The following is a 27,256-nucleotide window of genomic DNA, read 5'->3' as shown; positions in this document are numbered from 1 at the left end:
AAAATATTAGCTTCAAAAACATTGATTCTTGAAAGACCGCGCTCTAAAAACAACCTTCAAGAAATATTTCTCATTTCAAAAATATGTTGCAGGTAGATATATTTAGATGAATAATTTCAAATATTTTTTAATATTACTTTTTCGAATTTTTGACGCCAAAAGCTTTTCGTTGTGGGATAAAAAAAACATCGCAAACTTAACGAAAGAGTGAACGCAGCTTAACGAAACTACCTATAGTGGCTGCGTACTTGTCATGTTTACCGCAAAAAAACATAGTGCAGGTAACCCGAGCAGAAAGGAATTTTGAATTTCCATCCAACACTGTTCGTCGATTTCGTCGCATTTCTCATCGCAGTTTGAGTGAATCGCCCAAAGTGATCAGACAGAAAATCCACGTTGCTCCGTTGCTCGCTTAATTCTGCAAATTTTATTCTACAAGGAATCTCCCGTAACTAGTTGAAACATGTAAGTATTACTTCAAAAATATCTTTGAAACTAATTTTTTTATGCTGAATATGCTAGTTTTTCAAGGAATTTGAATTTTCTGCGGAACATGAAGCATTAAGAAATTCAACTTTTCAAGATGGCCGCCTATAGAAAAATTAGATTTTAGCATTAGAACTGGGTAGCTAACATCTGTTCAGTTTGTGTAAAAAAAATATTTCAAGCTTACGTCGCCATCAGAAAATTTATTTGAAAATATTTTGACAAATATTGATTTTCTCAAAACTTCTGGAATTTTCTCGCCCTGGATTTTTTTTTTCTTGGAATCCTCATTTACTGTTCAATTGCGCATGTCAGGTGAAAGCGCATTAAATGGCCGTGCTGTGCTGGCCCATAAAACCTAAGTACCTTCCCGTCATTTTATCTCTAATGGGGTGGTACCAAGATCGTTTTTTATCTCTGTAGCGCTCCATGCGTTAACTTATCGATTTTTCATATATGCAATAGAAGCAAAATTAAATTTTTGAGAAGTTTTGGTTGCAAAAATTAAATTTCATTTAACAAAAAAATTAGTAGAGAAGTCTGAGTAAATTTGTTCGAGTTTCCCAAGTTAAAAAAAAAATGCATGAAAAATTCTGATGTAAAAAACATCTATAATAGTCCAGAGCAAGGTTGAGCAACCTTTTAAACCAAATCTTTAGGGCGGGCCGCACTTAAAAAACATACGTCAATTATTTACAGAACTAGATAATAACCAAAAGATTTGCTAAGAAAAAAATGTTAATTCGTTAAAACTAAAAATTTTTCGCATTCCTAGAATCAAACGAATTTATGGCTTATTTATTTGAAATTATTTGGAAAGAAACTTAACATCGTTTGTATAATATGTAAACCGGACAATATCAGCTGAAATTGATTATGTCCGTCACTAAATCAAAGCTAGGTTTGGTTGTCGTTTTGGAATGCATTAATTTTTTTAAATTTGAATTTCTTTGCCAACATGGGTTTGTTCAAACATAAACACCATTGGCATCATATTTTTCCCCTAAAAACAAATTTTTAAAAACCTTTCCACGATGCCCTAAACAACTGACAACATTTTTAAAAAAGATTTTTTAAATTGAATATAAGTGCTAGGTAGTGGGATAAAATTTCTAACGTTAGTTTTTGAATATTCTTTGATGTTGTTAATATGAGTTTTTATTTTGCAAATTAAAAAAATAAACTTTTGGTATTACATCACAAACAATTTTCACAGATTATTTGTTTAAAAATTACAATATTATGTGTTTTGTCATGAAAACAGATTTTCTCCGGCAATTTTAACACTTATTCAAGTTGGTATGAAAACTTAAATTGCTCAACCATGTATAATATCAAATTGAGGAAAGCCATATACGCTTTTATACGCAAAGTTATTTTATTTGTGAATAATGTTATTTTTTTCTAGAGTTTGATTGCCAATGAAATTAGTATTTTTGCCCAATTTAACAAAATAATCAAAATTTAAAGAAAAAAATCTGCTGAGTTAATATATCATGCAACTTTACCTATGTTAGAAATTGGAAAAAATCGTATGCTCATCAGTGGTCTTCCGATTTGATCTATTTGCTTTGGTCGAATTGGTGTTAGTTATTGATCTTGAATCGAAAAACCTTGAAAGAAAACTTAGGAAAACCATGTTCTACATTAGAAAAAGTCTCAATATTACGTTTCTGACTATGATGTTGCAATTAACACTATTAAAAAAAAAAACAGATTGAAAGCTTAAATTTCTTTCAAAAAAAGTCATCAATCGTATGCCGTTATGCGTTTACTCCACTGGCGAGGGGCAAAACTTTTTCTGAATAATCAAACAGAATCGTCACCTGGGACGATGCAAATATATGGTTGCTATATTCAGCCTTATGCTTACCCCCAACACTGACAACTTCGGGTTGCAACCGCCTGCTTGAGGTTCAAACCTCGGGCAAAACTAGTGGATTTCTGAATTAATAAACGAACACAATAACAGCAGTTAGGGCAAAATTCGTGGATAACTAGGTTGCCACTGCCAATAAACGAAAACACTATTAATAATTGGGATAAATCCAAACAAAAACAAGTGAAGTGCATATTTAAACAAGTCATCGATATATCAACTACTTCCGGTTTATTGACTGGTATTTTATAATTAACGATCTATCACAGGTAAAATTTGATAAATTAATACAATTTCAAAAAGGCTTCGCGGGCCGCACAATAAGGTCTCGAGGCTACAGAGGCTACAGAACCATGTATCTTTTATAACCATACCTACTTGAGTTTTTTTTTTCATCAGTTGTAATACGAGTTACGTCGTTTTCTAGACCTTGTTAAATTCAGTGACCAAAGCAGTTTAGATAAAGATGGTCACATATTTTTCTGTTTTAGGTGAAAAAAAATCATTTCCGAATAATTCCAAAATATGTCGCTAATTTCAAAATAAAAAAAAACCTTTGGCTCTAACTTTAAAATTTCTCCCCCCCCCCCCCCCACAGGTACGGAAATCGTCAGCAATCCGGTGGTGGATTCCGTGGAGGAAGTTCCTCGGGCGGAGTTGGCGGCGGAATGGGCCGGCCCGGTGGTGGTATGGGAGGAGGTGGTGGCTTCCGTGGCGGAGATCGTCCCGGTGGTCCCCCACGTGGTGGAATGGGCGGAGGAGGCGGCGGTGGATTTGGTGCAAACCGTGGCACTTTCGACCGGCAAGCCAACAACGGGGCCAGTTTGCGAACTCTCAAGTGGAGTCGCGAAGATTTGACCCCGTTCGAGAAAAATTTCTACAAACCATCAGACCGGTTGACCAACATGCCGCAGGAAGAAGTCAATGAGGTGCTCACGAAGTTTGAGATCACTCTTAAGGGCCGGAACATTCCTCGTCCGAGTGTTTTGTTCCAGGATGCCAGTCTACCAGACAACATCATGGCTGAAATGAACCGACAAGGGTTCAGCAATCCCACACCGATTCAGTCGCAGGGTATGCCAATCGCGCTTAGCGGTCGTGATATGGTAGGCATTGCTCAAACTGGCTCGGGCAAGACTTTAGCCTATATTGTACCAGCTTTGATACATATTATGCACCAAGATCAAGTTAGACGTGGTGATGGTCCAATCGCGCTTGTGTTGGCACCAACTCGTGAGTTGGCACAACAAATTCAGCAAGTAGCCATCGACTTTGGTCAACGTGTCAATGCAAACAATACCTGTGTATTTGGCGGAGCCCCCAAAGGGCCCCAGATTCGTGACTTGGAGCGAGGCGCGGAAATAGTGATCGCTACTCCTGGTCGTTTGATCGATTTCCTCGAAAGGAACATTACTAATTTGAAACGTTGCACCTATTTGGTGCTGGACGAAGCCGATCGTATGCTGGACATGGGCTTCGAACCACAAATTCGTAAAATTATGGGTCAAATTAGACCCGATCGTCAAGTTTTGATGTGGTCTGCAACATGGCCAAAAGAAGTTCGCAATCTGGCAGAAGAGTTTTTGACCGATTACATTCAAATCAACATTGGCTCCTTGAACCTCTCGGCTAACCATAACATTCTTCAGATTGTGGACGTTTGTGAAGATTATGAAAAAGATCAAAAATTGATGAAATTGTTGACAGAAATTTCGGCCGAAAGCGAGACTAAAACGATCGTTTTCGTTGAAACTAAACGTCGCGTTGACGACATCACGCGTAGCATTTGTCGCAATGGTTGGCGCGCCGTATCAATCCACGGCGACAAATCACAGCAAGAGCGTGATTACGTTTTGAACGCATTCCGAAACGGTCGCCAGGGTATTCTGGTGGCCACCGACGTCGCTGCTCGCGGACTTGGTAAGTGTTCTGGTGCTAGAAATCGAAACATAACTTTTTCTGAGACGAGTGCTGGATGAATGGGCACCGGTTGAAAGGCGTCAATCAAGCATTCCTACAAAAGGTCTGTGATTGTTGCGTTTCGGCTGGTAAATTATCCGTCGACTTGAATATCTCACAATTTGAATCACGCTATTAGCTTGGGATACGTATTCGTTTACAAAGTTTTGTCAGTCAATCGTTACCGCTGGGCTAGATCAACCTTCCTGCAGGCTCCATGACAGCCAGTCGTTTATTCGATTCGATTTAGAAAGAAACCAGTTTCTGTACACCTGTGATGAAGTCCTTCTGTATTTGTGGTTCTTCTCCCGTAACCCGAGAAAGAGATGACTTTATGTATTTCCTGTATTCACACGTTTCTTTTCAGGAGCAGCGCATCGATAATATTGACTTTTTTTCAGCCTAACCATTTAGATTTGTTTTTACTTCCAGACGAGTTGGCGAAACAAATGGAATCTCTTCTTCGACGATTGTTGTATGTAAGAATGAATGGTTTAATTTTCAATCCTAATCATAAAAGTGAATACCAGGAAAAATATAAAAAAGAATCATTTCTTTTCTTGAACCTAACAAACTAATCTTTTGTACGCCTTTATGCTGTGCGTTTAGAAGAAACAGAGGGTGGGAAAATATTTTCCGCTTTTGGTCTCGCCACCTTGAGCAACAAATATGGAGGCAATCGATATTGCAGGGTGTATTTGGTTTATCTAAAACAGCAATAGCTCTTAATTATTGATAAGGGTAAGCAATCTCGGGTGCGAACACAGAGAAACTCATTGATATGGAAACAAATAAATGTCGGATGAGAGTATTGCTTATCTCATGTTCACTAACGGAGAGGGATTTGGAAAACAAATAGTTTTGTAAATCAATCAGGTTTAACGATAAAATAGAATCAAAAGAAAGTAACAGTCATGAATAGATAATATGATTAAATGATGTTCTCTGGGTTTCGGGATTGTAATGACTCGTTTCTATTGCTAATATGATTTGCAATGTTTCATTCACTCATCACTTGAAAGGGCATGATGGATTATCTCTTTAAATCATGGTTTCAAACTAGTTGCCAAAACCTGTTGCTCTTGAACTTCTGAAGGCTTTGACTCAGTTTAACGCCACCTCACACTCATATCCCAGAGCAATCAGTTTCCCGTGAAAGGTTGGATGCTAATAATTTCTATACCGGTAGTTTTTCGCTTAAAAATAATTATTTTCTTTTGAAGCTTCGTTTGTTTCAATGGTTATATTCCTGTGAAAGCAAGATAAGTAGGAATTATTATCGACTGCTTCAAACATTAGTATATACCAGTATACAAAACAGTGATTCTAATAAAATGACCATAATCCTACAATAACAATCCATTAAGTGCCTCTAATACTTGACGCTACAGTCAGTTGTAAGTGAGTGAAATATGCATAGAAATCGAAATTGTCAAACATAAAAATGATCTGCCAGCCAATTTGACTGAACAAAAGCTAGGTAATGTGCTTAAAACAGACATTTCACAAGTGAATTTGATTATTGGGGGGTGAACCCCGTTTTAAAAGGAGTGAGACATTGTGTGGGAAACCGCTCGTACTGCTCGTTCTAATGATATTGAAAAGGAAAACATAAAATAATCAAAGGCACGGCCAATATTGATGAAGAAAACGTTTCACCCGAAGCAAGGTTTGAAAACTGTGATGGATTGAATCTAATTTAGTTTTGGCTTTTGATGAAAAGAAGACGCTTGTTCAGTGTGTAACCAAGAAAGTTTGTAAGGAGCGTCTTTTAACTAAGATAATTGACAAATCAACAAAAATATATCATCACAATTTGCGCGGATGAAAACTGGATTCCTCATCAAACAATGGAAGAAATATTTTGTAAAATCTGTTTTAATGGACTTTGAATATGATCCCACATGTAAAGTAATATCGTACACTGTGATCTTGTGGACAATCAATTTTCGTTTTGAAATGATCCACCACAAGAACTATGTAAAACTCTGTTGTTCAACTTTTTCCGAATCTTCGTTGTAATAACACTATTCTTCCCATTTACTGCGCTACCCAATGTCAATCCTCAGATGTAGAAGATGTTAAGTTCGTAATTAATTACGACTATCCATCTAACTCAGAGGATTACGTACACCGGATTGGCAGAACGGGTCGTTCTAACAATACCGGCACCGCATATACGCTGTTCACCAATGGCAACGCCAATAAAGCGGGAGATCTCATCAACGTGCTGAGGGAAGCCAATCAGGTAAAACTGCTTTAGTTTTTGAAATTGTACCAAACATTCTAATGCTTCTTTTTGATCATCCACAGGTTATTAACCCCAAACTTATGGAAATGGCCAAAGGTGGCTTCGGACGGGGTGGCCGAAACAATCGCTACGGTAACAATCGTTTTGGTGGACAGCAGAATCGTCCCCCGCGTGACGGAGGCTATGGTGGTGGACAGCGTTTCGGTAATCGCGATGGAGGCAACAAATTTGGCGGAGGAATGGGTGGTGGTGGCGAGAACAAATATGGTGCGAAGCCGGCTATGAATGGTGGAGGCCAGCAGCGCGATCATGGAGCTAATCGAATGATGAACGGATCCGGACCACCACGTCAGAGTCGATTCTCGACGCCAGCTGGAGCGCCACCACCATACTCGTCGAGCGGTAGCGCCGGTGGGTTCAATAAGCCCCCGCCTCATCAAGGTGGTGCAGCGCCCTCAAGCAATACCTATGGATCCTACAAACCCTACAGTTCTGGTCCCGCAAGCCAAGCCAACGGACAGTTTAACAGTTTTCCCAAACCTGCACCGGCGCTACCCTCGTCGTACCAATTCACCAGCCTTCCACCACAAGGAGGCCAACCTTTTGCATTCCCTCCGCCCGCAGTGGCAATGAACTAAACGCGTTTAATTTATATTTACCTATAATTCATGCACATTGATCATTTTAAATTGACTTTTATCAAATTCATCGACGTTAGGGTTGGAAGTAATCATTTGATAGTTTTAACTGAATGCTACAAAAATCTAGGATTAGGATTATCCTATAATATTGTCACCAGTAGGCAAGTGTGAACACACAGCAGCGAGAGAATGTGAAGATTTTTTTTACGTTAGTTTGGATTATTGTCAATCCTCCGTACGATTGATTATATAAATGTGATATGATATAGCAACATTAATCCAAATGTGTGACTAAAGTTATCTAGTAGCAACACTTTAAATTACTTTGTTTCTGATATTTATTTCATATTATAAACAAAGAGGCTACCCTGTTATGAGTAACAGTAATCTGCTGTGAAATCAATAGGTGAATGTGGTATCTTTGAAAAGCGGTAATCAGCCGAAATAAACAATATAATACGACTAACACATGTTCCGAAAGAACAGAAACAATGTGCAACAGAAATCTCTCGAAGTAGTGTAAAACCTGATCAACCTGAACATGTTTATATTTCACTATTGCACTCTTAGATTGATTATTGAATGTATGTCAAATCCTTTTTTCTCGCCCCTTAACTTACCTTTACAGAACAGTGAAACCTCCGAACAGTGAATTTTGTTTCATCGACTTTAAACCGTTGGAAGAAACAGAAAACATAGTTTGGTGAACTATGAAAGTACAATAAAATACAAAATTAAAAAATAATGTAATCTTATCTTATATTTTCCGAAATTCCGATACGGTTTGTCCAGATACGTCCTGCTGAAACAAGACTTAAAAAAAAAACCTAAAAATATTTTAACAAAGGCATTGAAATTTTTCATTTTATAAAAAAAAAACATTTGAACATAAGAGGTAGTTTATTAAACATTGATAGTAAAATTGATCTTATCTTCTAGACTCTTTTTTTAAATTAAAATTCTTATGAAACTTATATTTATTCTGACTTTTCAGAAGTTGGAACAACTTCGAACAACACTTGGATTAAATATGTTACTTTATCTGAAAAGAAAAGACAAATATTTTACACGTTTGTTGGTGTTAACGGTTAGGTATCTTCATTTTGGGGAAGTTTCTGGCAATCATTGGTAGAATGTTAAGTGTATTGAAAACTGACTTACCCATCCATTTCGGCCGTATTCTGTAGTAAACGAAAGGAATGTATACGGCAACGCCGCTCAGAATGAATCCGACGGCAAAGAAGTATTTCGGCGATGGATCCGACACTATTGGTACGACGGACAAAAATATAGACACAGCCAGCGTGAGATATGGCACAATTAGTGGCACCTTGTAGGGACGATGTACGTTCGGTTGAGTTTTACGCAAAGCCAACAGGGCAATAACTGCCGACCCGTAGAAAAACCATATCAGGAATGAAGCCATTTCGATAAGCATTTCTATGTCCCCGGCCATGATGAATAACAGAGCAAGTAATCCCTGCATAACTACTGCAGGTGCCGGCGTGGCTCGCTTCACATGGATATATGACAGTGGTTCAAGCATCTGTCCCTCTTTACTAGCCACGTAACACATTCGGGTGACCCCAAACTGTATACTGAGGGCACAGCCAAAGGTAGCCAGAGCCACACCGAGTGGGATTAAGAAAGCGAACGAACCCAAAGCACTCTCGCCGAAGTCTAGACCGACAGCTTCGGAGTGGATCATATCAGGTTTCGAAAGTACGATCATATAGGCGAAGTTCATGAAGACATACAGCCCTGTGATGATGGGTACGGCAATTATAATTGAACGCGGAATGTTACTAAAAAATAAATATAGAATTAGACATTACATTCATAAACTTACCACACGGTCAAAACTAACACTTCAGGATTTTTTATCTCCTCTGTGATGGTTGTAACGCTGGACCAGCCGTCGTAAGCCCATAGACCGTTGTAGAAGGCCAACGCAATGTGCCCAGGGTAAAAGCTGGTTCCATCGAACCAGCCATGGGATAGATTCTCGGTGTTTCCTTTCGCCAGCTGGTAGATACCACCAAATATAACGACGAGACATGCCACCACCTTGCAGAATCCGAATACGTTGTTGATGGTCACGTACAATTTGACGCTGCTCACGTTGATGTACGTGATGATGCCTGATAAATCAAGGGAAATTGATTCAACTATGCGCAAATTTTTGTAAAATGAATTTTTGGGAAATCAGAAAGTACAAAGATCACGAAGGGATTTTTATAGAAAGTTGTACTGCCTTTATCGTTTTCGACTCCGTTTTCTTGTCCTTGTTTTGCCTATGGAAAGGCGGGATCTTATTGATGAACCATCGTAAGGGTTTAATGAACAGTATACATAAAGGCGTTTTTCATTTTGTTCTGAAATCATTCTCCCCAACCAATGTTGCCAACAACTTCTTTATACCCAAATTTAGAAAGTTTTGATAGTAAAAATCAACATAGTTCAAACCAACGGAAATTTAACAAAAGTAAAATAAGGTTTAATCCATTTTTCCTTTAAATTGTAGATTTAGAATTTTTAAAGCAAAATAATAAGGCCTATCATGTTATCGGGGAAGGTATCAAAAATCAAAATACCAGGCAAATCACAAAAATCAAAAACATCGACATCCCTGCACAGCGATATTCAATGACAAATTTAGTACTGTAGTTTTATATGTCACGAGGTAAACAGAAAATTTACAAGCTTGCAGATCGCAAAAACAGAGGGTATGTTTGTTTCGTGTGAATGCTCACATCACGCCGCTATCTTGTCGTGTGCCATCTGGAATAACACACATATTTTTGGATTATGTGTGTGTAATTTACATATATTACATGACATACATGTAGTATACTTTAAAACGACTAACACTAGCAGTTCATCGGAAATTAGGAAATTGCTGAAGTGCAAGATAGCATGACAGAATGCCATTTTATATTCGTTTGTTTTCTAATCCAAACTCCATGTGTATCAAATGGCGAATATGTACCTATATATTCCAGAATCGTCTTAAAGTTAGAGAACATTCAGGCGTTTCATTGAGTGCAGATATATGTAATAAATCACACAACAGTATACAGCGGTTCAATGTTTATTTAGATTGTTTTTGTTGTTTTCGTATTCAAGTGTGTTTTACAGTTTTTTTTGTTTAGTGTGAAATGAGTCCTTATATCAATTTTTCAAATGCCTACATATTTTTAATCCTTTTTTTTTTTGTATTGAAATAAACCTTCTCAGTATGTTTTACCGTCATTCAGTTGTTAACAAGAGGCTGGAAGTAATTCATTTGAATTCATCTAATTTACAATGAAAGAATTAAAAATCACCATTAAACCTTCAACCGATTGATGAACAACTCTTTCCTGAAGCGCCTTAATTTATGCTGTATGTATTAAACGCCTTTAGGTATGGTGTAAGTCTTTGCTTTGGTTTCAAATTTCATGAATCCTCAGGCAGCAATAGACGAAAACATCGAATAGAATAAAAGCGAGCCATATACTACACAAATGGCCTGTACAAATTCGATGATTCCACTACGATTGATTGATCTATGCTCGCCCACACACTATACAAACATTTTCCACGCGAACACAAACGATTGCTGGCGAAAACAGCAACAGCAACAAAAAAAACCATCTCCACCCCGGCTGGGAGGATGGTTTGTACAAAATATTTCGATCCCGACCGATTTTACTCCAACCGTTTGGGCGCTTATTCAAGCAGTGCCATACACTATGCAAATCGTGTTTACAGCGACAAAATTTCGTCGAATTTCATCGCATTTGTAGAAATATTGTGTAGTCTGTGGCCCGCTTAATGGAAATTAGGATTGTACATATTCCTCACTGAAGCGGGCCACAGACTACACAACATTTGTATAAATGCGATGAAATTTTGTCGCTGGAAACACGATTTGTATAGTGTATGGCACTGCTTGAGCGGTGCCGGTTGGAGTAAAATCGGTCGGGATCGAAATATTTTGTACAAACCATCCTACCAGCCGGGGTGGGGATCGTTTTTTTTGTTGCTGATGCTGTTTTCGCCAGCAATCGTTTGTGTTCGCGTGAAAAATGTTTGTATAGTGTGTGGGCGAGCATAGATCAAACAATCGTCGTGGAATCATCGAATTTGTACAGGCCATTTGTGTAGTCTATGGTCCGCTTGAGAGATGCAATTCAACCAAAGACATGAAACCAATTGTTTCTAATCTACATGTTTTTTTTTGTAAATTTACTTACCTAATCCTAACAGTGCAATCAATTTGATTAATAAATGAAGATCTTGCGGGGAAAGTTCGTTCAGCCCTAGCACTTTGCTGAACGGTAAGATTGAGTATTCTGCAAACGTGAGAATGATCACAGCGATCTCGGCCGGCCGCAGCACCATTACATACACCCAGGCGCAGATGAAGGAAGGCAGCGGGCCCCAAAATTTGTGTGATTTTTTGAAAGCCTCTATCAGATAGGCATACTCGGCCCCGGATCGCGGCACCACGGTTCCCAACTCGGCGAAACACAACGCACCCAACAACGATATCACGCCACAAACGGTCCAAACCACCAGGCAGAAGCCAATGCTACCGGCATACTTGAAGGCACCGGTTGGGGACACGAAAATTCCGGACCCAATCATAACGCTGATGATCACGTTGATGGCAGACATTAGGCCCATCTCCCGCTTGAGCCCGCCACCGGCTTTTGGCGCTGCTGCAACAGTCATTTCGACAGGATTTTGCGTGTTTAAATTACGTTTTAAATCAGTAAAAGTACTACTACTAGGACTATTGGTTTATTCAGTTCGGCATGACATGGTGTTCTCGACAGATGCGGATTGGCGCGTGGCTCACTCCCGACTGAAAAGGGGAAAAAATCCGAAATTAGCGTATCATTTATCAGCTGCTGAGAACCACGTGGATGTTGCGCTTGGGGGTGGATAGCTGATAACGAGTAGCCTTGCGTCTCAACTCTGAGAGAGCCCACACAGTTGAATATTTATGGTGCCTGAAGATTCTTGTATTTAGTGTAATGCGATGCGTGAGAATCAATAGTTTGTTCAGTGATAAGTCTTTTATGGACAGAGTATCTTGTAGTTTTTGTAGGGTAGATATTTCCGTCGAACGTCTTTATCGCAGTTTTAAGTCAGTTTTAAATCAAAACGAGGGAAACACAAAGAAATAGCATTGAAAAAAGTTGATTCACGTGATCATGAGTAGGGTCCTACGCCGTTTGGCCTAAAGTCATTTGGCATAAAGCCGTTTGGCATAAAAGTCGTTTGGCATAAAATCATTTGGCATAATGGTCATTTGGCATAATGGCCGTTTGGCATAATGGTCATTTGGCATAATGGCTGTTTGCATAATGTCCGTTTGGCATAATGGCCGTTTGGCATAAAAATATAAAAAAAATATAAGGTAACATAAAATGTTGCTAAAATTAAAATAGGGTAAGTGTTCCTAATGTGGCATGTGTACCTAATGTTAACATACTGTTCGATTTTGACTGTTTTAGACATTATTTTTCACTTATCACAATTATCAAAAAAATGACAATGTAAAGGATCATGTGAACTTTCATTTTACAAACAAATTAGCTTTCTTATTCACAAGATTTTTCGTGAAATCCGGATTGTTTCCAAGTATGTCTAAATTGAATGGAATTGTTAGCAAATTTCTTAAAAAAACACCTGTTTAGAAATAGAAGATTAAAGCTGAATTTGTCAACCGATTTTTTTGAATTTTTTTGTCGGATTGTTTTTTATCATGATTTAAGGAGTAAGTATGTTAGAACGATGTTTTGTTCGTGTAAAAACTAAAAAAAGCATATGTCCACAATTAGGAACACTATTTTCAATGTGTTCCTAATTATGGACATAGTCAAAGTTTTCCAAACTATATCAAAGTCATAGAATGTATTTGAAATAAATTTGATTGAAAAAATTGTGTTTTAACATAATTTTCAACGATCTGTTAAAATAAACTGTTTTGAGCTAAAAAAACATAATTTTTTTACTTCAGTATATCTCAAAGCTTAAAATGTTGAAAAAATATTTTCGCCAGATTGTAAGGAACGCACCTTTCGCGACAGAGAAGGAAACCATCAAGTTACAGAGAGCTTCTTAACGAGAACAGAATCGAAGGGAAAAATTATAAAAAATCTCAATAAAATACGTTGTATACCGTCTTTTGGGGCATCATGCAACACTTCAATTTCAATTGCTTCTTAATCCCTAATGTCCACTGTTAATCCTACCGTTTGTACATCAAAAGTTTTAAGGTTAATGGGATATCAAATTAACGTAGTCAGAAAAATAATTGGTTTCACCAGTTATTTTTAAATTTACATAACATGCGATTTTCACCCTACTAAGAAAAAGGGGTACAGACCCCGTTCGATTTTGGCAACATGCCCGTACATTTTCTGTTGCCAAAATCGAATGTTGCCAAAATCGAACGGTTTTTTTTTCATCTGGTTTTTGAGTTATTTTTATAAAATAACTATGATTATTATCAAAAACGTTGTTTTCAGTAAATTTTCGACCATTTGTAGTAGTTTTTTAATTTTTTCATAATGTTTTTGATGCATTTTGCACTTTCCTTGTTTTGTTTATAATATTTGTTTTATTCTGTCATATTTTCTGTTTTTGTCATTCTTCATCATTTTTCAGTTGTTTTTTGTCATATTCAGTCATTTATTTGAATTTGTTTTTTATCTTTTTGAATTTTTCATCTTTTTGTCATTTTTGAGTACTTTATAATTTTTTTAAAAATATTTGGTTTTTATTGTTGCATTTTATCACCATTTCAGAGCATAAATACGTATTTATGATGTTTGTCTGAATTAAATTGGTCCTGTTATAACGAAAACTAAAAAGTAATGTTGTTTCTAAAAACCGTTCGATTTTGGCACATGTGCCAAAATCGGATGTTGCCAAAATCGAATGTTGCCAAAATCGAATGTTGCCAAAAACGAACGGGGTCTGTATCTAAGTTGCAAAAACCTTTGTTCTTAATGAAAAATCAAACAAAAACTTTTGAAATTTTTTTAACATATTTGTGATGTCGTTACGCATAAATTGAGATCTGCAGTTATTTAAGATTTTGTTAGAATTAAAGTTTATATTTTTTCTTTTAAAAGAAAGCAGAAGGGTGCTGATGCATTTAGGGATAAATAATACTACAAAAATTTTACATCATATTCTATCATATGGAAACAAGATTTAAACTGTGAATCATTGATTTGCATGTCGATGCATTTTAGCCCAGACTGGTAAAGGAATTTTAAAAATATTTGTTTTAAAAAATCTAATGATTGTTCGAAAAATATTCATACACCAACAGTGTTGATGTAGGATAATAAGTTCCATATAAAGTTTGTAGGTAATATCACTAAGTCAATCCGTCCCATTGTGTAAAGTTTTTTACGGCATCAAAAATGTAAAAATTTCGATGTTTCGAACTTTCTATGAGATTCAAAAACTTCATAAAACACTCTCACGATGTGAGAAACTATGGCATCATCGTTTTTTTATCATTAAATGATAATTTTAATCAATTATATTAAAATAAAAGTTAAATAAGTGTTGTGGTACCCAAATGTTGGATCTAACAATGCTGTTGCATGATGCTCTGTTTAACTGAACTTATTTGTATCCACTACAATGAATTTTACTTTTTGAAATATAATAAATGTATCCATTGGAAAAGGTAAAGTTTGAATTTAAATGAGCTCAATATTCACTATTTTCTTCAAAACTAGCGTAAAGGAATATTGTGTAGGATTTAAATAGTTCTTATTTCATTATTCATATTCCAAAAACTTTGTTATATTTATAAAAAGGCGAGTTAAGATTTTTCTTTTTAAAGTATTAAAAAAACAGACCCATATGCAAAATCAGGAACAAAAAGTGTAATATTTGGGTATGCGGATACATTTTGCCTCATATGTTAACATTAGGAACACCCATATGTTAACATTAGGAACAATAAGTGCCATATTAGGAACATCGACACTCTTTATAAAACATGATATTTTTCGTAAATTAAGGCTTGAAATGATTATTTCAAACCAAAACATTGTATATCTAACTATTAAAGATTCGGCGCAATAATATCAAATCTAAAAACCTCTGACAAAATATAGCGAAATTAGGCTCATTTACCCTACATAAGTTTTTTTTTCAATTTACCGATTTTCTAGGTTTAATCAAATCCCTATGAAGGCCCCGTGTTTCTAGGTTTACCCAAAGCTAGGGACAATCCCCTAGCCTAGCCTAGCCCTAGCCCATATTTCATTCCAGTTCGAACGCGAAGCTAGACTTTGTTTGTTTTGTTTTTCGATAAATATACAATTTTAAACATAAATACTTTCCGCAATCCCGGCACATAAAAACTTTATAAGTAAAATGCCATAATAAAACCATTTGTAAATTAATAAACTTGCCGCAATTTTCAAAATTACTTGTTTGGATGGATGAAATTTTGATATTAACAAACACGTGATGCAAAACAATCATATACCAGGTGTAGGATATACGCTATTATACATGACATCGTCTCGCCCCCTGTCTAAGAACCGAATGTATTAGCATTGAGTAATCAAGAAACAAACGATTTGATACGACAGGGCAGTTAGGTTGTGACCGTTGGAGAGCAGTCTAATCAACACACGTGTCCGTTTAACGCAAATTCAAGCTTGTTTTTAATATTAAGAGTTTCTCAAAAGAGTCTTTTTAAAGGTGAACCCTGTGGAGTCCCGGGTCTAGACCTTATTAAGATCCAAATCCAGACTGCCGCACAACTGATTTGATTGCTTGCTACAGTCTACAAAGGTCAGTTGTGCTATCGATTGCTAAACATCGTCGGTTGAGTTGGGCGCTCATATATATCTGTATGGTCTGTATGGTGGGAGCGCAAAGACGATTTATATCAAGATACCACATTCTCCCCGTTCTCAATAATTGCTTCATTATTATTATCATCATATTATTTTTATATTGCCATGGGCTGAACCCGGCTCTTAACAATATACCGACGGCCATGGGCTAAAACCCGGCTAACTATCGGTTGCCATGGGCTGAAACCCGGCTATTATTCTTCTACCGATGGCCATGGGCTAATACCCGGCTTACTTTCGGTTGCCATGGGCTGAAACCCGGCTATTCATCTTTTACCGATGGCCATGGGCTTATACCCGGCTCACTATCGGTTGCCATGGGCTGAAACCCGGCTATTAACAATTCGACGGCCATGGGCTGAAACCCGGCTCACTATCGTTTCAGTATTTAAATATGGTTTACATTTAATATCAAATAATAACACTCACTAGAAGCCCAATCAGGGCTTGCCAATTTAAGGCTTTTGCCCTATCGGGCGGTCGAATACCTCTTTGCCCTATCGGGCGGTCGAATACCTCTTTGCCCTATCGGGCGGTCGAATACCTCTTTGCCCTATCGGGCGGTCGAATACCTCTTTGCCCTATCGGGCGGTCGAATTCCTCTTTGCCATATCGGGCGGTCGAATACCTCTTTGCCCTGACGGGCGGCCGAATCCCTCTTTGCCTAAAGGCTTTGTATGACCAGCGCTGGGTTGCCCTCAAGCACTGGCCCCATTCCTCCCTCCTCTCTGAGGGGAAATGCAAAAACACTGGCATGGATCGCCAATGTGGAGTCCCGGGTCTAGACCTTATTAAGATCCAAATCCAGACTGCCGCACAACTGATTTGATTGCTTGCTACAGTCTACAAAGGTCAGTTGTGCTATCGATTGCTAAACATCGTCGGTTGAGTTGGGCGCTCATATATATCTGTATGGTCTGTATGGTGGGAGCGCAAAGACGATTTATATCAAGATACCACAAACCCTACACCAGGGAAAACATCAATATTGATTTGGAACTTGAAAGTATCAATAAGAACTCAAATTTAGAGCTGCATAGAACGTACTTCAGATCAATGATGGGGCGGAGTAAGCTTTTTCGCATCTTTTTTAGCGGACTTTTGGTTTTCTTGGGATTGTTATAAAATTTTAAAAGCTACTTCTTTTTTTAGTAATGACTTGGAGATCTAAATCCATAATCTGAGGTTTGTTATTGAAATCTATTGATTCTTTTCACATCTGAAGTTTGATTTTGTTTTCTGACTCTTAGATCAGGTATCAGGTACTGGGGCTACCAGGGCTGATTTTATTTTTTTTATAAAATATATTTCTAGATATTGACTTTTAATAAAATCACTTTAAGAATTATCAGGCGCTATCGGCTTCCACGAAATTCTGGCGACAAAACACTAGCGCCAAATGAGGGTTGACGGGTTGAGATCCAAGCTCGAGTTCAAACTTTTTTACGCACACACATGCACCAGCGCAAATTGTATTGTTGTAAACAATATAAACATAAACATTGTATGAATGAAGTTACGCTTGATTTTCTAAGTATTAGCACTGACCACACTGACATGACACTTGCTTATGCTTATGCTTATGATACATACACAGCCAGATCTTGTCAGCATCCCGGTGAGTAGTAAAAGTACATTTACTACTCATCTTAACATGGCCGGGCCCACTGTGCAGTATTGAACGCAGAGACAACTGGAACACAGGGAGGAAGAAACGTGGACAACAGTACCATACGTTTCCATTGACCACACTGACATGACACTTAGAACAAAAATTCAATAATTTTCTGTCTAATTTTTCGTAGTCAGATTTTGCATGTTCGCAATACCGACGGCAGGTGTCGAACCTGAAAAATTTGACAAAAAATGCCCTGTAGTAAAAACGGTCCTGTTTAGCCCGATTTTATCGTAGAAATTGCGTGTTTTATTTTTAAAGTTGGGTGGCATTTCCTAACTGGGATAACATTTCTTCAAATCGATCGATGCGCACTCTGGAATCGACATTGCGCACTGTTGAAAAAAATTATCCAGAAAACAAAATCGAGTGTCCAGTCAGTATGGTCAGTGGTATTAGTGTGATGATGTGCTTCCACTCAAAGCTTGAATGCAAAGCTGCAATGCTTGTGTGGAAAGCTGCAAAGCTTGGATCCCATCTCGAAGGGCGGCAGCACCATAAACATTGTGTAGGTTACGCCAACGATTTGTTCGAAAAACCAACAGCCCGACTATCTTGATACTTGAAGATCTTTGGATTAATGTTATTTTCAGTTTTAGTAGTATATAACATGGAGTTTATCATATACCTCTCCTTCGAAACCCCTTGCTCAAGGTCTACATTGTTGCTATATTTCGAGTAAAATACTTTTTTAAATTGTTATCTAAATACGAAAGACATTCAAAAACCTGAAAAACGTTTTATTCAGTATCGGTAAACCGAGAATTTCTAAACGAAAGCTTTGTAGCCACCCTGTTTTGAAAGTGAAACAATGCAGATATGTTCAAAATGTATGAACTGTATTATCAATTGAAACTCGTGAACAAATCGTTTTGTAATACTGACAACGAACGCGTTTGGTCTGAGCTCTAGGCTCTAACGGGGATGATTGATAATATATTGTTTGGCATGTCGTACTGTTATCATCGATGGGGTTTCATTTTTAAACAAAACGTTAGGTATCGAGAGGCTGAAGATGTATAGAATATTGTAGTTGTTGTATTCTGACCATTTGAAATCCTTGATAAATGAGCAAATTATTTATCATATTGTTTTTGTGAGATTAAACTCGTCGTTAGAATGCAACTAACCGGAAGCTTATTCTCAAGCATTCGAATTACAGTTATTGGAAAATTGTCAGCCGTTCTCGGGAGTGTCTTAATAATCGAAGGTTGGAAAATATAATTATAAATAATCTCAATATTTGTATCAATAACCGACAAAAATCAACAAAAAAAACCGATACACCTATCGCCTTGGAATGTTAATCGATGCAATACAATAGCTCGATAAGGTGCTAATTCGTTACTCAAATGCCGGGCACATGTCTCACATTAGCTAAATTTTTCAACACCTAATACGCTTAGGCATCCCACCTTATTTACCGATAATGTCCGGCTGATTTGATGTTCCTAAATAAACTTCATAGAGAAGGTTCTTATTAAGTCATTTTAATAGAGTCAAAGCTAGTCCCGGTGTCTGGATGTGAAAAGATGCGCCAATAAATTACCAACTAGAGATCAACCGGATGCAGCATCTAAAACTGCTCAGACTGGTTCCATTCTGTTGCGATTAAGAGTAGTTATGATAATTTCCGGTAGATCAATTAAATGCGGTACCTACTACTGCATGGAAGAAAGTTTTTTTTTTCTTTTGAGTGAATTATCTTTCTTCAATGTTGCTATCTAACATTCCTGGGAACACGCAATTGCGCGTAGCGTAGACGGTAGCGCGCCAGTGAAGTTTTTTTTCGCGCGTATTGTTATGCTTACGCGAGGAAAAACATTGCTGCTCCATAGGTCAAAAGTTTGCTAAATTTGTGTACTAGGAAGGTCTTGGGTTTGGGCATTTTATTCCAATTGAGAAGGGACTAATTGGGGTTCGTATTAAGAGCATCTGATTAAATTGGCTATGCAGGTACTAAATTGTGGGAAAAATAATCTGACGAGCATTTAAAAACAGCCATAAAAATTAAAAAACAACCATATGTATGGCTTATTAGACGCAAATCTGAACCGATGCAGCCATATATTTTTATACGTCATGTTTGCAAATGCGAGAAAATAAATTATTAACGCAAACTGATACTAGATACACTTTATAAAATTAGTTTGAAAACACTAGCTTACACAATTTAAAAACTTGTAAGATAATTGTTTGACCCAAATTTCTTATGTTAAATTGGGCGCTGAATCAGCTCGTAATGTGAAATTTGGCTAAGATGGAAACTGTACTTAAGCAAATATTTCGGGATACATAGTAAAATTGAATACTGCTTTTCCTCATATTAAAGGTGAAAACATTTTTTGTTCATCGTCTGAACTGCAGTTAATAAGGTTAATAATAAGGTTGATATTTTTGATCGGTGATGATCGAAAAGTGATAATAACATTTTAATTCCAGATCATTTCTTTTTGATTATTAATATTTTTTTCCAATTTTACAGTCTTTACCGAATTAACTAGCTGGCAAGATCTCCTGGAATTGAGATTTTGAGACAATTTAATTAGTATAGTCGTAGTGTGTGGTGATTTTGTGTAGGTGTAGTGAAACAAAAGAAAAATAAATATTATTCACCATGAAATTTAATTTTATTTGCATTATTTTTACCAAAAAATTAAAACAAACAGACGCAAATATCATTTAAATACTAAAAAAATCAAGCATTCATCATCACATTGCGTAAAGTTCTCTAAAAACCCACGTAAATTGTAGGTGACTTTCAAATACAGCATCAATTCTTATAGGAGCGCGTTTATTTATTTCATAGAATCTACTAACGTGAAAACCTATTGAATAAAAATCATGTGGCTTTTCACGTAGAAACACAGTGTAGATTATTTTGCGTGTACATTGACGCACAATGGGGAAAAAGGTGTATAAACACCGAAGAAATTCAATATCTTCCTTCCTACACAAAACACATCTATGAAAAAATTACTGTCCTTTAGAAGAAATGTCCGGAGAATCGATTGGACGTAATTTCAGACGGCGCACGAGCATCAAACAAGGTTATAGTGCCTTTTTAATCCCCAGTTCCCCTTTATTTTGTAAACAATTCAGAAAAAAAACTAATTTAGACTTAAAAATTTTGAACAAAAATAGACTCATCTTGTGCGATTTTTTCTGAAGAATCGAATGGAGGCTGTTTGAGCCACCACAAGCTTCGGAAAATGGAGTAATGGCTGTTTTACCCTCAATTCCCTTACATTTTTCAAATAGTTAAGAAAACGCATGTTCGGACTTTTAAATTTCGAATCAAATAAGACTTATCTTATGCGATTTTTTTTTCTGAAAAATCCAATGAACGCTGTTTGAGGCCCCATATGCTTTGGAAACTGGAGTAATGGCTGTTTAACCCTCAATTTCCCATCATTTTTCAAATAGTTCAGAAAAAGCATGTTCGAACCTAGGTCAGGAAAATAGAAATTTGCTGCAGCATTTTTGCAGCATTATTTACTTTTCGACAGAAAAATTAGCACTTTTTGAAAAGATTTGTAATTGATGATGAAAATTCGTGCTGAAACCAAATAAAATCAACAAAAACTATTGTTTTAAAAATGAGACATGCTCAGTTTGGTGAAACTTGTAAATTTATCCAATGCAAAACTCTCTCAAAGACATAAAGAAAATTTAAGAATGATCATTCTAACGAAACAAAATTTGGTACCTGCTCACTGGTCGGTGATTTAATCACACCAATTTGACAATTGAACCAAATAATACTTATCTTTTTTTCCGAGAAATTCAATAAAGGCTGAGCCACCGCATGCCTCGGGAAATGAAGTTATGGTTGTTTTTTCCTCAATTTTCCAAAAAAATTTCAAATAGTTCAAAAAGCAAGTTCAGACTCGAACATTTTAAACCAAATGTGACGAATCTTGTGTGATATTTTTCGAGGAGTCCAACGAAGCCTATTTGAGTCGCCGCATGCATTGGAAACAGGAGTGATGGCTGTAATACCCTCAATTTTCTGAATTGATTGAAAAATGTTGGGAAATTGAGGAAAAAACAGCTATAACTCCTGTTTCCAATGCGTGTGGTGGCTCAAATAGGCTTCGTTGGATTCCTCAAAAAATCACACAAGATACTTCCCATTTGGTTCAAAATATTCAAGTCCGTACATACTTTTTCTGAACTATTTGAAAAATGTAGGGGAGTCGAGGGTAAAATCAATCAAACTCCATTTTCTGAAACGTGCGGTGGCTCAAACAGCCTTTTTGGAATCGCATAAGATAAGTCTTATTTGGTTCAAAATTTTCAAGTCTGAAAACGCTTTTTCTGAACTATTTGAAAAATTTAAGGGAATTGAGTGGAAAACATCCCCCGCGGTAGTTTAAAACGTAGAAAAAAGTGATTTTTTACAAAACACTAAGTCTTTAAACCCTATCTGGGAAAAGCATGTTTTAACCCTGTATGACTACTTAATTTGGAATTCCAACCCTTTTCCTGTTTGTACTTATTACTAGTACCGTAAAACGGGATAACTTTGATCACCGGGGTAAATTTGACCAACAAAAAACTTTTCCACATTATCATCAATAACTTTGTCTATAGTTTGAATTTTTGAAAACTGTTTTCTACGTTTGAAAGCCTATAAATTGAATATCAAATAGACAAAACTTGGTTTGTATTTGAAACTTTTTTTCTGTTAGAAAAAATCTTATTCCAAAATCTTAAAATATCTATTTTTCTAAGGCTCACAAACAAACAGCTCTTCTGATGATATCAAAAAGCATTTAGGAGCAAACGAGTTGTTTAATGTGAAAGAACAACTATTTTTCTTTGTATATGAACAGTTATAGTGCTAATTTTATAGTCATTGAATGATTGAAACATTGATATTTAAAAAAAACTGGACATTTTCCAGAGTAAGCCCGTATTGGAAAAATGGATAGGAACCTTATCAAATCGTTAAAAAAAAATGAAAATAGTAATAAATAGTAGGAAGGCCTAGGGGAATGTGTGAAGGTATAATTCCATTTGTATTTTGAAACTCAAGCTATTTAGCAATTATTACAATTTTTGCCCCTAAATGTAGGCAGCAGCATAGTTCTTTTTTCGATTATAAATATTTTTAAAATAAAACGTTAAAAATCAAGGTTAAATTGATAAACTAGCATATGAAAATATGTGTTTTGTATCGTTTCTGATCAAGAAAACTCGTTAAAACCGTCAAAATAGAGACTGATCAATGTCACCCCGAATCATCAAATTCTGAACAGAGACGAAAACGATTTTAAAATTAAATTTAAAGTAGTCTAATAAATTTCTGCATCCATGTTTTACGTTCATTGGAGTCCAGTACTGGGTTTGAAAATATAAAACATGTCACATTCCCCTTAACAGATAAAATAATCGAAACATATTGAAAAAAGTGATAAATATTACCCCGGATTACGGTACCTACATACATTTATGCCATCAAACATTTCACGGAACGCTTGCACTGGTTAATCGAGAAATTTGTAGTTCTTATCTAAGGCTTCGATTAAAATTAAATTACTCAAGGAACGGTAAACAAGCACCGTGATTCAGTCACGAGGAATCGAATCATAAACTCTCTTCTTAATACAGTTTGCAATTTGTGTCTGAGACAGAAAACATTTTAGGGTGAATGGCAAGAGGATTCTAATTTGTTCATATATTTTGGGAGTTTTCAAATCCCGAGCCGTCCTAGTATCTGTATCTCCCGAAGTATTAATTACACCTGCAAAATATTCCAGGAGATCATATGAGCTGTTTGATTACATAATTTCGATGTAAACAAGCATTTATGGCACTGGTCACGATTTACGTATAATCTCAGGAGAGCTTTATCTAAATATTTCAAATGATAAGACTGCCTGGAGGCGAAGCAAAAGAGGAAGACTGATTTTCCCACCGTCTTTTGGGGGTAGCAGTAAAAATGTTACTCACGGCGAATTTTTTTTATTATTTGTTCATATTCGGATTCAGTTCCAGAATTTTGAAATCGAGATTTCAAAATCAACTTTCAGATTCAGATTTCAGATTCAGATTTCAGATTCAGATTTCAGATTCAGATTTCAGATTCAGATTTCAGATTCAGATTTCAGATTCAGATTTCAGATTCAGATTTCAGATTCAGATTTCAGATTCAGATTTCAGATTCAGATTTCAGATTCAGATTTCAGATTCAGATTTCAGATTCAGATTTCAGATTCAGATTTCAGATTCAGATTTCAGATTCAGATTTCAGATTCAGATTTCAGATTCAGATTTCAGATCCAGATTTCAGATTCAGATTTCAGATTCAGATTTCAGATTCAGATTTCAGATTCAGATTTCAGATTCAGATTTCAGATTCAGATTTCAGATTCAGATTCAGATTTCAGATTCAGATTTCAGATTCAGATTTCAGATTCAGATTTCAGATTCAGATTTCAGATTCAGATTTCAGATTCAGATTTCAGATTCAGATTTCAGATTCAGATTTCAGATTCAGATTTCAGATTCAGATTTCAGATTCAGATTTCAGATTCAGATTTCAGATTCAGATTTCAGATTCAGATTTCAGATTCAGATTTCAGATTCAGATTTCAGATTCAGATTTCAGATTCAGATTTCAGATTCAGATTTCAGATTCAGATTTCAGATTCAGATTTCAGATTCAGATTTCAGATTCAGATTTCAGATTCAGATTTCAGATTCAGATTTCAGATTCAGATTTCAGATTCAGATTTCAGATTTCAGATTCAGATTTCAGATTCAGATTTCAGATTCAGATTTCAGATTCAGATTTCAGATTCAGATTTCAGATTCAGATTTCAGATTCAGATTTCAGATTCAGATTTCAGATTCAGATTTCAGATTCAGATTTCAGATTCAGATTTCAGATTCAGATTTCAGATTCAGATTTCAGATTCAGATTTCAGATTCAGATTTCAGATTCAGATTTCAGATTCAGATTTCAGATTCAGATTTCAGATTCAGATTTCAGATTCAGATTTCAGATTCAGATTTCAGATTCAGATTTCAGATTCAGATTTCAGATTCAGATTTCAGATTCAGATTTCAGATTCAGATTTCAGATTCAGATTTCAGATTCAGATTTCAGATTCAGATTTCAGATTCAGATTTCAGATCCAGATTTCAGATTCAGATTTCAGATTCAGATTTCAGATTCAGATTTCAGATTCAGATTTCAGATTCAGATTTCAGATTCAGATTTCAGATTCAGATTCAGATTTCAGATTCAGATTTCAGATTCAGATTTCAGATTCAGATTTCAGATTCAGATTTCAGATTCAGATTTCAGATTCAGATTTCAGATTCAGATTTCAGATTTCAGATTCAGATTTCAGATTCAGATTTCAGATTCAGATTTCAGATTCAGATTTCAGATTCAGATTCAGATTTCAGATTCAGATTTCAGATTCAGATTTCAGATTCAGATTTCAGATTCAGATTTCAGATTCAGATTTCAGATTCAGATTTCAGATTCAGATTTCAGATTCAGATTTCAGATTCAGATTTCAGATTCAGATTTCAGATTCAGATTTCAGATTCAGATTTCAGATTCAGATTTCAGATTCAGATTTCAGATTCAGATTTCAGATTCAGATTTCAGATTCAGATTTCAGATTCAGATTTCAGATTCAGATTTCAGATTTCAGATTCAGATTTCAGATTCAGATTTCAGATTCAGATTTCAGATTCAGATTTCAGATTCAGATTTCAGATTCAGATTTCAGATTCAGATTTCAGATTCAGATTTCAGATTCAGATTTCAGATTCAGATTTCAGATTCAGATTTCAGATTCAGATTTCAGATTCAGATTTCAGATTCAGATTTCAGATTCAGATTTCAGATTCAGATTTCAGATTCAGATTTCAGATTCAGATTTCAGATTCAGATTTCAGATTCAGATTTCAGATTCAGATTTCAGATTCAGATTTCAGATTCAGATTTCAGATTCAGATTTCAGATTCAGATTTCAGATTCAGATTTCAGATTCAGATTTCAGATTTCAGATTCAGATTTCAGATTCAGATTTCAGATTCAGATTTCAGATTCAGATTTCAGATTCAGATTCAGATTTCAGATTCAGATTTCAGATTTCATACTCAAATTTCAGATTTCAGACTCAGATCATTCATTCCAATTCAGGGAGAAATAAAATCAAACTTCAAATTCAGGAGGAATAACTTCTCCAAACCGAGTTTGTTGTCCCTTGTTGGGAATCACCCTTATTTTCCAGACATGGAAAGGCAGATCAGACGACTGGCTAGAAATTTAAACGATCGCTGAAATTAGTCTAGCCATCCAACGACAGACCGAAACAGCAATTGTGTCAACTTCATTGCTAATGAGAAAACTGAGGTGAAATATTGATTGCACGTGTTGCATATTGTTAGCGTACTTTTATAAACCGATGCCGTGTTCATTCATATTACAATTGATTTTGAATATCATTTTAAATTAAAATTTTTCCTATAAATCACAAAATTGAAACATGCAAGCTTTTGATAGTGGCAAAAATGCTACTTCGTATTTAATTACTCAAAGCAACAGACGCCTCTCGCTCCAATGATGTATTCACAATTATCACCACAACTTATCAACTGTCGAACAAATGGGCATCCGGAGTACCGCACAATTTGTTGTTTACAAAGGTACCCGCAATTTGTTCCGAGAGCACATCATTAATATTGTAGGTCGTTTGAACTCAAGCGGCGCGTTTCGGGGATTTTGGAATAAATCTCTTTTAATAACAAAATAGCCAGAATTTAACACAATACGTACAAACTTCTCAAACAGAGTTTAAAAGCTGTTAAGTCTCAATTTTTATATACGACATTTTCACTATTATTGGTTGATTCGAGCTTATCGCTTTACCGGTGTCTTGTGAGTGTTGAACAGTTCCCAAAGAGATTGTTGTAAGAAAATATTTAATCTCTGTCTCTGATCATTGGTTCGACCAATTGGTAACCGTTTCTTTTTTTTCGGTGATAACGAGCACATTATTCCAGACCCAAATAATCCCAACTGTCGATAAGGCTAATCATTTCAATAATCAATCACTCGAATCCTCTTCACCTTTTTCGGCCGGTATTTTCCTGTTGTTTCTGTTTGTTTCCAGAGGTAGGTGGGTAAACACTCCAAAACCGTTTCGGGCTTTCCAAGGATTTTCGGGCTTCACAATGTAACCGACACACTTGAGAACTAGTGAGCTCACAGTCGATTAGACTAACGTTGTTGTCGTGTTGAGCGCGAAAATTGTACTGACTGCGCTTTACGTAGCCTGATAATGCAGCACATTTGGTCTTCGCTATAGTTAAGAGGAAGCAATTTCGGAGGTTCTATAAAGCACGACGAACCCTCACCATGGGAGGAAATTGGAGCAAATTACGTAAACAATTATTGAATATTTCGTAGATTGTGGTACAATACAACTCGAAATTCTTTTTCTC

General features: G+C 36.2%; 2 protein-coding genes across 2 annotated transcripts; one reads left to right on the top strand and one right to left on the bottom strand.

The window, feature by feature from the left end:
• The first annotated feature begins 328 nt into the window (after positions 1-328).
• Positions 329-7,961, top strand: LOC129751011 (uncharacterized). The gene is made up of 4 exons (XM_055746246.1): positions 329-465; positions 2,964-4,285; positions 6,394-6,572; positions 6,638-7,961. Coding segments are annotated over exons 1-4 (2,079 nt in total). The 5' UTR covers positions 329-463; the 3' UTR covers positions 7,214-7,961.
• On the bottom strand, positions 4,818-27,072 carry LOC129751012 (b(0,+)-type amino acid transporter 1-like). The gene is made up of 5 exons (XM_055746247.1): positions 26,883-27,072; positions 11,455-12,068; positions 9,084-9,357; positions 8,378-9,021; positions 4,818-8,258 (listed from the first exon to the last, which is right to left on the bottom strand). Exons 2-5 carry the CDS (start codon positions 11,933-11,935, stop codon positions 8,194-8,196), a joined length of 1,464 nt encoding a protein of 487 aa, XP_055602222.1. The 5' UTR covers positions 11,936-12,068; positions 26,883-27,072; the 3' UTR covers positions 4,818-8,193.
• Between the last annotated feature and the right edge of the window lie 184 nt (positions 27,073-27,256).

The sequence above is a fragment of the Uranotaenia lowii genome, chromosome 3 (assembly GCF_029784155.1).
Source record: "Uranotaenia lowii strain MFRU-FL chromosome 3, ASM2978415v1, whole genome shotgun sequence".
In the NCBI taxonomy this organism is placed as follows: domain Eukaryota; kingdom Metazoa; phylum Arthropoda; class Insecta; order Diptera; family Culicidae; genus Uranotaenia; species Uranotaenia lowii.
This window is presented reverse-complemented; position numbering and strand designations above follow the sequence as displayed.

Excerpts from the sequence above, each read along its gene's own strand:
- LOC129751011 (XM_055746246.1), top strand. Across the intron at positions 4,286-6,393 it reads CGTCGCTGCTCGCGGACTTG|ATGTAGAAGATGTTAAGTTC; the intron begins GTAAGTGTTCTG and ends GTCAATCCTCAG. Across the intron at positions 6,573-6,637 it reads TGCTGAGGGAAGCCAATCAG|GTTATTAACCCCAAACTTAT; the intron begins GTAAAACTGCTT and ends GATCATCCACAG.
- LOC129751012 (XM_055746247.1), bottom strand. The coding sequence starts at position 11,935 with ATGACTGTTGCAGCAGCGCCAAAAGCCGGTGGCGGGCTCAAGCGGGAG. Across the intron at positions 9,358-11,454 it reads GATTGCACTGTTAGGATTAG|GCATCATCACGTACATCAAC; the intron begins GTAAGTAAATTT and ends TTGATTTATCAG. Across the intron at positions 9,022-9,083 it reads GAGATAAAAAATCCTGAAGT|TAACATTCCGCGTTCAATTA; the intron begins GTTAGTTTTGAC and ends TTTATTTTTTAG.